This window comes from Pelophylax lessonae (assembly GCF_965119305.1).
Source record: "Pelophylax lessonae genome assembly, chromosome: 4".
NCBI classification, from domain to species: domain Eukaryota; kingdom Metazoa; phylum Chordata; class Amphibia; order Anura; family Ranidae; genus Pelophylax; species Pelophylax lessonae.
Window position 1 is genome coordinate 485,420,899 of NC_138771.1, and position 12,343 is coordinate 485,433,241.

General features: G+C 41.2%; 1 protein-coding gene across 1 annotated transcript; it reads left to right on the forward strand.

Moving 5' to 3' along the window:
* Positions 1-969: 969 nt before the first annotated feature.
* Positions 970-6,752, forward strand: IAPP (islet amyloid polypeptide). The gene is made up of 4 exons (XM_082256010.1): positions 970-1,174; positions 1,354-1,450; positions 1,542-1,667; positions 6,318-6,752. Exons 1-4 carry the CDS (start codon positions 1,090-1,092, stop codon positions 6,505-6,507), a joined length of 498 nt encoding a protein of 165 aa, XP_082112136.1. The 5' UTR covers positions 970-1,089; the 3' UTR covers positions 6,508-6,752.
* Positions 6,753-12,343: the final 5,591 nt, after the last annotated feature.

The following is a 12,343-nucleotide window of genomic DNA, read 5'->3' on the forward strand; positions in this document are numbered from 1 at the left end:
TCTCGTCTTTTCATTAATTTTGGTAGGAAGTCCAGTTCTTGGTGATGTCACTGTTATTCCATATTTTCTCCACTTGATGATGACTGTCTTCACTGTGTTCCATGGTATATCTAATGTATTGGAAATTCTTTTGTACCCTTCTCCTGACTGACTGACTGACAATGAGATCCCTCTGATGCTTTGGTAGCTCTCTGCAGACCATGGCTTTTGCTGTAGGATGTGACTAAGAAAATGTCAGGAAAGACCTACTAGGACAGCTGAACTTTATTTTGCGTTAATCAAAGGCAATTTAAATGATGGCAGGTGTGTACAGACTCCTATTTAACATGAGTTTGAATGTGATTGCCTAATTCTGATTACAGCTGAATCCTCAGCTATAAGAGGGTGTGCACACTTGTGCAACCACATTATTTAATTTTTTTTATTTTTACTTCCCTGTGTCTTCTCCCCCCCAAAGATTTTAGTATGTTTATTAATTGAGTTGTATAGTTTTATAGGTCACAATAAAGGTGGAAAAAGTTCTTAAATTATTTATCTTTGTCTCATTTTTTTAAATCAAAGAAACCTGACATTTTAACAGGGGTGTGTAGACTTTTTATATCCACTGTAATATATAGGAAGCAGGGAAGACTTCCCATATAGATTCAGATGAAGCAATAGAACATATTTCTTTCTATTGAAGCCTTTCACAAACCTTAATTCTGATGGGTATTAACCCTTATAAAATATGACAATTTATAGATTTACTCTCTATCTGCTTTCTATGACATAATTAAAAAGGAAAATATTGTTTATACTATTTAATTGATGTATTGCCCTTGCCCTCCCACCAGTGCTGTCACCTCCTATGGAGCTGTACATAAACTAGAAGTAGCTGTCACAGTACAGAAAACTCTCTGAATCTTTTCACAATGATAGTTTGGGAAGATCAGGCATGCTGAATGGAGCTGTGGGAGTCACATGACTGTTGCCCTGTGTTGGTGAGGAGCCCTTGGCTTATGACGTCAGCCATCCCCCAGGTGTGAGGGGTATAAAACAGCCGGCTGGCTGCCAACCCAAGATGAGACGTCAGCCACAAGACTTCCACAGATGCCAGAAGTAAGGAATTCCCAGGCTGGCCAAACTGACACCAACATTTCACTACTGCAAACATCCTCGGAGTGCCATCACCCAGGTGAGCCTTACTCATCCATCTCTGTACCCTTCCCTTCTTTCCCTTTATATATTATACTTTACATTGAGAATGTTCTCACACTTTTCTCGGTGACACACAAAGAGTTACGTGGAATTCTGCAGCATCGTATCCTTCATTGTCTCTGTTGTGCCTCTAATTCCTATTATTTCTCTCTGCAGCCCGTCGAGGGGAGACAATGAAGCACCTGAGACTAATGGCTCTGCTCATTATTTTTTCCGTCACCGTCAGCATATCAAACGCAGCCCCTGTGGTCAGGTCAGTTGGGGAAGGGCAGGGAGCAGGGGGGCACAGGGTCCTTTCCTTCTGGAGGAATCAAACTCACGTTGTTCTTTCTTTTCTTAACTAGACAGAAAAATTCCGATATTGCCAATGGGACATCACAGAACGGATGGACGATTGCAGTACAGACCAAACACACCTTGATCACACCGACCAATCGGATGTCGCCGCTGGGGACAACCAGAGAGAAGAGGTAGGGAGCTTTGCTCTACTCAGGGGAACAGTGGTCTGATTATAAAAAATGTGGGGAAAGTTCAGAAGAAAAGTAAGAAAGATAACATTTAAGGTGATTTTGTAGAAGAGTCAATAAATATGTGATTTGTATTATATATAAATTACGTATATTTATGTTATATTTTCTATATATTACATTGTGTCGTGAATATAACTTAAATAATCTGGATCTATTGTTTGTGTTTCTTTCATTATTACATTAATAATTCTACGAATCTCTCCAAAAAACACTGAACAATCTTTACTCCCATCTATAGCAAGAGAGATACAAACTAATAGATTCTATACCTTATTCCACAGAAGTGTCCTATCTATATTCTGCAGATTATCCCATCACTACCCCCTCCAGAGATCTGCAGAACCTTGCTTCTTCCCTTCTCCCTCCTTACAGATACATTTAGATATATTCTGCAGGTTATAGATCTGCAGAACATTGCTTCTTCCCTTCTCCCTCCTTACAGATACATTTAGATATATTCTGCAGATTATTTCATCACTGACCTCTCCAGAGATCTGCAGAACATTGCTTCTTCCCTTCTTTCTCCTTACAGATACATTTAGATATATTCTGCAGGTTATTCCATCACTGACCTCTCCAGAGATCTGCAGAACATTGCTTCTTCCCTTCTTCCTCCTTACAGATACATTTAGATATATTCTGCAGGTTATTCCATCACTGACCTCTCCAGAGATCTGCAGAGCACTGCTTCTTCTCTTCTCCCTCCTTAAAGATACATTTAGACATATTCTGCAGATTATTCAATCATTGACCTCTCCAGAGATCTGCAGAACATTGCTTCTTCCCTTCTCCCTCCTTACAGATACATTTAGATATATTCTGCAGGGTATTCCATCACTGACCTCTCAAGACTCCAGAGATCTGCAGAACATTGCTTCTTCCCTTCTCCCTCCTTACAGATACATTTAGATATATTCTGCAGATTATTCCATCACTGACCTCTCCAGAGATCTGCAGAACATTGCTTCTTCCCTTCTCCCTCCCTACAGATACATATTGATATATTCTGCAGATTATTCCATCATTGACCTCACCAGAGATCTGCAGAACATCGCTCCAGCCCATCAACTTCCTGAGAAATACATAGATACATTCTTCAGATTATCCCATCACTGCCCTCTTTAAAAATCTGCAGAACATTGCTCCATCCCATCTCTCTCCTGACAGATATATAGATTGAGATATTCTGCAGATTATTCAATTACTGAACTCTCTAGAGATCTGCAAAACATTGCACTGTCCCCTCTATCCCTTATATTTTCATATTGATATATTCTGCAGATTATTCCATCACTGACCTCTCTAAAGGGTTCCAGGACATTGCTCCATCCCATTTCCACCAGACATATACATATATTCTTAGGAATTTTCCATCAGTGACTTTAGAGATCTGCAGAATATTGCTCCCTGCCATCTCCATCTTGGCAGATATACAGGATATTGATGTATTCGGCAGATTATTCCATCACTAATCCCTTCAGAGATCTGCAGAACATTGTTCTGCCCCACCTACCTCCTGAAAGATTTATATTGACATATTCTGCAGATTATGCCATCACTGACTGCTTTGTCGATCTGCAGAACATTGCACCATGCCATCTACCTCCTGACAGATATATATTAGTATATGTTGCAAATTATTCTGTCACTGACCTCTCTAGAGGTCTGAAGAACATTGCACTATCCCATCTACATTTTATAGATACATATTAATATATTCCATAAGATATTCCATTGCTGACACTTTTAGTGATCTACAGAACATCGTTCCATCCCAGCTCTATTCTGGCAGATAAATATTGATATAGTCTGCAGATTTTCCCATCACTAACCTCTTTTGAGATCTGCAGAATGTTTCTCCCTTCCATCTCCATCCTAGCAGATACATGTTGATATATTCTGCAGATTATTGCATCAATAACTTCTCTAGAGATCTGCAGAACTTTGCTCCATCCCATCTACCTTCTGACCAATACATATTGATATATACTGCAGATTATTCCGCCACTGACCTCTTAAGAGATCTGCAGAACATTGCTCCCTCTTATCTCAATCCTGGCAAATACATGTTGATATATTCTGCAGATTATTTAATTAATGACATTGCTAACGATCTGCAGAACATTGCTCCAATATGTTTAACTCTTGACAGATACATATTGATTTATTTTGCAGATTATTCTATCACTGGCCTCCCTAGAGATCTGCAAAACATCGCACTGTCCCATCTACTCCCTACTGATATAAATAATATAGTCTGCAGATTATTCCATCACTAACACTTTTAGTGATCTGTAGAGCATTGCTCTATCCCATTTGCCTCCTAACAGATCAGTATTGATACTGTAGATTCTGCAGTTCATTTTTATTGCTGATCTCTCTGAAGAGCTTCAGAACATTGGTGTGTCCCATCTACCTCTATAACTGACCTCTGTAAGGATCTGCAGAATATCACTCTATCCCATCTCCCCACCATAGATACATATAGATATATTCTGCTGAATATCATATCACTGATACTTTAAGGCTCGGGTCACACTATTGCGATGCGGGAAGGCTGCGAATTCGCAGCCTGTTCCCGCATCGCACACGCACCCCCGGCAGTTCACACTGCCATATGCGATCCGCTGGGGGTGTCAATGTAATCTTAACGACACCCCCAGTTTGATCGCATATCGCAGTGCGATCGTGCAGTTCGCACAGGATGGGATCGCACAAGTGTGAACCGCTGTGCGATCCGATCCTGATGCGGCTGCAAAAATGCCTCCTGTGCGTGTTTGCACCGGGTGCGATGCGAATTTAGCCATACAAACTGTATGGCTAAACTCGCACCACACAGCTGATCGCATGTAATGTCGGAGCAGTGCGCTCCGACATTACATGCGAACCCGGCACTCGCATCAGTGTGAACCGGGTCTTAGTGAACTGTAGAGCAATGCTTTGCCCCAACTCCATCCACACAAATACAAATGAATATATTCTGCAGATTATTTCTGTCCGATCTACCATCTGACAGATGTATATTGATATATTCTGCAGACTATCCCTTCAATGCCCTCTCTAAAGAGTTTTATAACAATGCTTTGCTCCATCAATCAACTGATAGATGTATATTGATATATTCTGCAGACTATCCCTTCTCTGCCCTCTCTAAAGAGTTTTAGGACAAAGCTTTGCTTCAGCAAGTAGCTGACAGATATATATCGATATATTCTGCAGACTATCCCTTCACTGCCCTCTCTAAAGAGTTTTACGACAAAGCTTTGCTTCATCAAGTAACTGACAGATATATATTGATATATTCTGCAGACTATCCCTTCACTGCCTTCTCTAAAGAGTTTTAGGACAAAGTTTTGCTCCATCAAACAACTTATAGATGTATATTTATATATTCTGCAGACTATCCCTTCACTGCCCTCTCTAAAGAGTTTTAGGACAAAGCTTTGCTTCAGCAAGTAGCTGACGGATATATATTGATATATTCTGCAGACTATCTCTTCACTGCCCTCTCTAAAGAGTTTTAGGACAAAGCTTTGCTTCATCAAGTAACTGACAGATATATATTGATATATTCTGCAGACTATCTCTTCACTGCCCTCTCTAAAGAGTTTTACGACAAAGCTTTGCTTCATCAAGTAACTGACAGATATATATTGATATATTCTGCAGACTATCTCTTCACTGCCCTCTCTAAAGAGTTTTACGACAAAGCTTTGCTTCAGCAAGTAGCTGACAGATATATATCGATATATTCTGCAGACTATCCCTTCACTGCCCTCTCTAAAGAGTTTTAGGACAAAGCTTTGCTTCATCAAGTAACTGACAGATATATATTGATATATTCTGCAGACTATCCCTTCACTGCCCTCTCTAAAGAGTTTTAGGACAAAGTTTTGCTCCATCAATCAACTTATAGATGTATATTTACATATTCTGCAGACTATCCCTTCACCGCCCTCTCTAAAGAGTTTTAGGACAAAGCTTTGCTTCAGCAAGTAGCTGACAGATATATATTGATATATTCTGCAGACTATCCCTTCACTGCCCTCTCTAAAGAGCTTCAGAACAATGCTTTGTCCCATCAATCAATTGACAGATACATACTGATATATTCTGCAGACTATTTAATCACGTACTTCCCTAGACAGCTGATTAGAGGTAGTTTGTGTAATGTATCTTTGTGTGAATATAATATGCAGATTAGATTGAAAGCTTCTGTGGCCAGAGACTGATATGTGTGTCCTTAATAACCCCCCAGCATCAGGTAAATAACCAGTAATTGTATTTTTAGGAAAAGCAATGTCAATTTTCTCTTTGTTGAAGCAAATTCTCTGAGAGTCGGAACAATTATACACTCATCCATGACTCTCAGCAACACTGTGTGAAGTCAGTAAGGTAACTTTGGAGAACTTTAAGTGGCTTTATCTAAAAATCTTTTGTCTTTCCTGACACATCAGCTGTTTCGTGACAACCGTCTGACTCTCCGTGCCTGCAACGCCTTTTTCTAATAGCTGAGTTGTTAGGGATGAAGTGGGTGGAAAGTGGTAGAAAAACTCTTCGTAAACTGTTTTTTTTTTTTTCCCTTCGCAGGAACCAGGTAGAAAAGAGGAAATGCAACACGGCGACCTGCGTCACGCAACGTCTAGCCGACTTTCTGGTCCGATCTAACAACCACCACGGTCCCATCCACTCACCCACCAATGTTGGGTCTTTTACTTACGGCAAAAGAGATGTAGTGGGCCTTTTACGGCGCGAGTCCTTCGATTATCTACATCACTAACTGGCGCATGCCATTCTACAAACTGTGAACTAATATGAAGGGAAATGACTGACAACTTTTCACCTTCAATATATTTTCAGTAATATCATTCTTCTGATGTTAAATTGAAGCTAAACTGTATTTCCAAGATGTCTCAGCCCCCTTATCCACCCAGCTGTCTGGTTGCCTCTGTGTCTAGATCAGTTGTCTCCAGCCAGTGGCTTGGGTATCACATGACTCGCGGCTCCCTCTAACGTTGCTTGCGACAGCCTATCTTGAGGTCTTCGGTAGCCGTCTGTCTGGCCTCCTCCCACATTGTACATTTTCTATAGCCATGTAAATGAGCAAAAGATGCATAACTTATTAAAACATTTCATTGTATTGCTCCTTTTTCATATTCCTTGTTCACTTGTTACACTTGAATGTGGCCTTTAAGATGGTTATGTATGGATTCAGATCCCATGTCTAGAACACATTAGGACAATTGACCAGAAGTTGTCAGATGAATAGATTTTCCCAGCCTGTCAGATCCAGAAACCTCTGAAATATATTTCAGTATACACACAGGTGTCTGTGGAGTCTCATATTTAGCAGGCATTTGGCAAGCTTAAGTGACCATTTAATAAAGTGTATATAAACCCAAGAAGAAAAAATATAATATATTGCAGAGTGGCAGTCTTAGGCCCCTTTCACACAGGTGGACCGTTCAGATCCGCCTGTCCGTTTTTTTGGCGGATCTGAACGGTCCCCCCATGCATCCCTATGGGGCATCGGATGTCAGCAGAGACATGTCCGCTGACATCTGATCCGATCCGTCAAATCTGGTGGGATGGAAACCCTATCTTCCATCCGTCCAGCAGATCGGATCGGATGGGATCGGATGAGAACGGACCAACGGTCCATTTTCCCCCCCTGTTTATACTCATTTATGACAAGTTCATCAGAACCTTAGCTTCTAGGATTTTGCCAAAGTCCATCATATAATTCACACATAAGAGTCAGGGGTAAAGTTCTTGAATTCGTCCTCATCTGGTTCAGAATCAAGTCCAGAGTATTGTCCGTCTAGGTCCCTTTGAAGATACATAGTCTTTGTTAAAGAGGTGTCAATGAAACGTTGAAGGAGTCCTCGAACACAGGGAATGCAACAGCAACCACACACAGTTAGCACTGTGGCGGCCATTATTATTGAAATCAACGCATTTTTCACCAGTTCACCCCACCTACCGAACCAAGTCTCAAAGAGTCCAGTTAAGGGGTTTACCACCCCCAGAATTCTCTTCTAGTTCCTCAGAAAACATCTGCAATCCTTGCAGAGCCCTCATTATGCTACCATCGGGAGCTGTATTGTTAGGAATGAAGGTGCAACAAAAAGTTCCAAACATCTTACACACACCTCCTTTTTCTGCCAACAGCATATCGAGAGCAATACGATTCTGCCAGGCTACCAACGAAGTTGCATCCAGTTGTCTGGCTAGTTCTTTAAGAGCGTCTCGGGTATAGTTCACAAACCTTTGCTGGTTATAGTAGATGTAATTTATCCAGTCAACGTTCTTGTTGGGCTGTACCCATGGGAAGATGGAGGTGAGTCCGGCTAATACTTGGTTCTGTGCTTTGAACTCATCAGGGACTCCTCGTGGCACTCAGATGGAATCAACATAGACTCGATTGTCAAACGATCCTCGAGGTGTTTCTCTTTTCATGCGAAAGTGGTGCTTCTCCAACCGAGGCATTTTTACTTCAGCACCTAATCATATAAAAGGGAAAAAGCAAGTGTGTTAAATCACAGTTCCCTTTCCACCTGGGAGGGAGTTTAGGCCTAAGCTTCATATCCCCACATAACCACCATACATCAGCTAATTGCTTCTCCTGATCCTCAAACCATGTCTGTTGGTAAGGTGAACTTGTGATAAGTACGTTCTGAGGGCAGTAAGACGAGGGTAGCTCCCCTACTTGTTGTCCCGTCTCATCAGTACTGATGAAACAAGTAAAATTTCCGGGAACTACTCTAATTAATGGGGGCACACTCCACATTTTAGTTGCCAGTCATAACTCCCGCTCATTTTTGCACTGGTCATCTGTTACATTATCTTTAAACATCATTATTATGCACGTCAAATCTGTTTTGTCAGCCAGAAAGGGGACTGTTGCTAAGTAGGGTCGTGAGTTGGCACATGAAATGCAATTTCCCTGCTCCTTACTTTTAGTAGTTCATCTAACCCATTCTATCCATTCATTCTTATCTCCATATCCTGTTTCAATACTTAGTTGTTCTTTGTAGGTAAAATCTGTTTTAAATAGGTATTCAGATTTAGTATCAGGAAGATTTAAGTCGGGGTTTACTGGGAGTGGTGTTGGTGTGACTTGGATTCTTATTCTCATCAAAAGGTCTGATCCGTAATTCCATGGGACAGCTATTCCTAAACCATAATCTCCAGAGTCAGTGCTTTTAGGATTTTTTAAGGTTACAGTCAAAAAGTTATGGTTCTAGCCCGCGTAAGTAAAGTGACTTATTGACAGTCTGGATACCAAATCCTTTTTACTCTCAGGGACTACAGCACCTTTGCTGTAATAACCTAACTTATCTGTTGTCCACCATACATTACTCCAGGATGAACAGGTGGGGTCTCTGCACAGATATCTCTCATATTTTTTACTATTATACCTTACATTCCAATTACTGGGGCAGTAGTTAATGCTACAGATATCAATTTGCATCATTGTGGTAACCCCCTCATTGACCGTCATAGTATACAGTATACTCCATCTTTGTCCCCTCTTCTTATCTCTCTTTTTGTCATTCCTGACTTTACCCTGTTGACACACTGAGGGGAGTTGATGTCCAAGAGTATCAATCTCAGTGCTATAATCCCTCCGACTACCATTCCACCTAATAAGATCCTACCTGTCCATGTCTTATTAAAATACCCAGGTTCTAATAGCTGTCTTTCCCTAAGCTGTTTTATCGCCCCTATGAGCCTATCTTGTTCCATTTTCTTCACTGGGTTTGAGACGAGTGGTCCCTATTGGAGTCACCCCCCTTTGTACCTGGACTTACAATCAAGGCTCTGTGGGCGCTCCCTCTTCTGGCCCTAAATACTTTGCTTTCTTGCAGTGTGATAGATGTATCCAAGGTACTCTTTCTGCTATTTTTACAGCTGTGGGTGTAGACAATAGTAACTGATAAGGCCCTTCCCACCTTGGATCTGACCACTGTTTTCTCTTGATTATTTTGATCCACACCCAATCCCCTGGTTGCACAAGGATGCCCTGCTCTGCCGGAGTTTCTTGACCTGTAAGAGAGTTTGGAGACAATATTTCCTTAGATGTTAACAGTTTTCTCATATAGTTTGCTAGTTCACAATCCATTTCCTCATCTTCCCTAACAAATGGCCTAAGTTGTGGAATATAGTATGGTCTCCCGTACAGTATCTCATAAGGTGTCAACCCCCTTGCTGTGGGAGTTACTCTCATGCTTAGCAAGGCTATTGGCAGACACTGTATCCAGTTTTTACCAGTCTCTTCCATTAATTTTCTCAATTTACCTTTTAAAATACCATTATGTCTTTCTACGGTACCTGCAGACTGTGCGTGATAGACGCAATGGTTTTTTAAGTCAATACTGTACCATTTGCCGATCTGCTGTATTGTCTGATTCACAAAATGAGAACCATTATCACTGTAAATGATGGAAGGGATCCCAAACCTGGGAACTATTTCCTTTATGATTACCTTGGCCACTGACTGCCCATCAGGGTGTGTCAGGGGAAAGCTTTCCACCCATTTTGTGTGTAAATCAACTATTATTAGGCAAAATTTCTTATTTTCGCATTTGTTCAGTTCAATAAAATCCATTCATATCGTGTGAAAGGGGTAAGGAGGCTTAGGGAACCGACCTCGTAGAGGTCTAAGTGCCCCCTGCACATGATACCTATTGCAGGTTGAACATGTCAAACAAAAATTTTTTGAGTAATTAGTGAAACCATACGTTGTGAACACTTTGTTAACCATCTGTACCATCCCCCCTTTTGAGACATGGCTTTGCCCATGGCTCAATAAGGCTGCATATCTAAACAAGGAGGAAGGCAAGATAGGTTTGCCTTCAGTACTTGTGTAGATACCTTTCGCCTGTGTCGCTCCTTTTGATAACCATTTTTGTTTTTCGCTTTCAGGTGCTGTTCTCTGCATTTCTGTCAGCCAGGTCTCATCTATTGTTTTCTGTATTTCTACTGGTTTAGCAAGATAGGAGTGTGTTTCCTTTTTTACCTCCAGCTGCCTCTTTCGCTGCCTTGTCTGCTAAGGCATTCCCTTGTGTGATAGGATCGGTCCCTTTCTCATGGGCTGCACACTTACATATAGCTACTTGAGCTGGCTTCTGTACATTGTCTAGTAGGGCTAGGATGAGGTCCCTATGTTGGATAGGTTTGCCTGTTGATGTGACCATGCCCCTATTTTTCCATTGTTGTGTGAATACATGTATAGTGGAGAACGCATACTGACTATCTGTATATATGTTCACCTTTTTCCCTTTACCCAGGTCACATGCCCTGGTTAACGCTATGATCTCTGCTTGTTGAGCTGAATAGGAATTGTGTAATTTACCTGTTTCAACAATCTGGTTATGTGTTACCATGGCATAGCCCGTTTGGTTTGTACCTATATCATTCTTTTTGCTGGATCCATCAACAAAATACGTAATATCAGCAATATCAAGTGGTACATCTGTGAGATCTTTTCTTGTAAGTATTCTTTCATCAATTTGAGCTATACAATCGTGTGGCTCTCCTTCAACAGGTGTAGGCATAAGTGTGGAAGGGTTCAGTGTAGTACATCTTTCAATGATAATATGGGGTTGCCCTAAAAGAGTGGTCATGCATGACAGATGCCTTGCTGGAGGCAAGTAGGAGATTTTGTCCTGCAGAAAAACTACTGAAATGGCATGTGGAGCCCATAAGACGAGGGGGTGAAAGAGAACTATCGTGGCTGAAGACTTAATGGCCATTGAGGCTGCTACAACAGCTTGGACACAGTGGGGTAAACTTTATGCCGCTGGATCCAACCTGGTAGAGTAAAATGCAATTGGTTTGTGCTTGTCACCATATACCTGAGTGAGGACAGAGGTCATATACCCATCCTTACAATCTACTGTTTGATAGAAAGTCTTTTTGTAGTTGGGAAATCCAAGAACCGCTGACCCTACAGTCAATTGTTTAATCTAAGTAAAGGCTTCCTCTGCCTTTGAAGTCCATTGTATTTTATCTCTAGCTGACATTGGAGTGCTATGAATCAGTTCAGCTAAGGGAGCTATTTCTGTTGCATAGTTTGCTATCCAAGGCCTGCAAAAATTAGCCATCCCAAGAAAAGACATAATTTCCTTCTTAGTGCATGGTCTAGGAACCTGAAGTATAGCCGTCTTACGGCCATCATCCAGATGCCTACCTTCCTGTGATATAGTATATCCTAAGTACTTCACCTGTGTCTTCCAAAGCTGCAACTTATCTTTACTGACCTTGTGTCCCTGCTCAGCAAGAAAGGACAACAGGGCCAGCGTATCTCTTTGGCAGATTAATTCTGTAGGAGATGCCACCAATATGTCATCCACGTACAGAAGTATTTGGCTGTCACATGGAGGTGTAAACCTGGACAAGTTGTTGGACATTTCTTGTGAGAAAATCGTAGGACTTTCACAATACCCTTGCGGTAATCGCGTATGTGTATACTTTTTTTGCTTATAAGTAAATGCAAACCAGAACTGACTATCTTTATGCAAAGATATTGAAAAGAACGCATTACTTATATCAATGACAGAGAATATTTGTTTTCAGGCTGAAGATCATTCAGGAGGACATGGGGGTCAGGC

Bases quoted from the DNA above. Each gene is read 5' to 3' on its own strand.
- IAPP (XM_082256010.1), top strand. From the start codon at position 1,090: ATGCCAGAAGTAAGGAATTCCCAGGCTGGCCAAACTGACACCAACATT. The intron at 1,175-1,353 runs GTGAGCCTTACT...TTCTCTCTGCAG, and splicing joins CTCGGAGTGCCATCACCCAG to CCCGTCGAGGGGAGACAATG. The intron at 1,668-6,317 runs GTAGGGAGCTTT...TTCCCTTCGCAG, and splicing joins GGGACAACCAGAGAGAAGAG to GAACCAGGTAGAAAAGAGGA.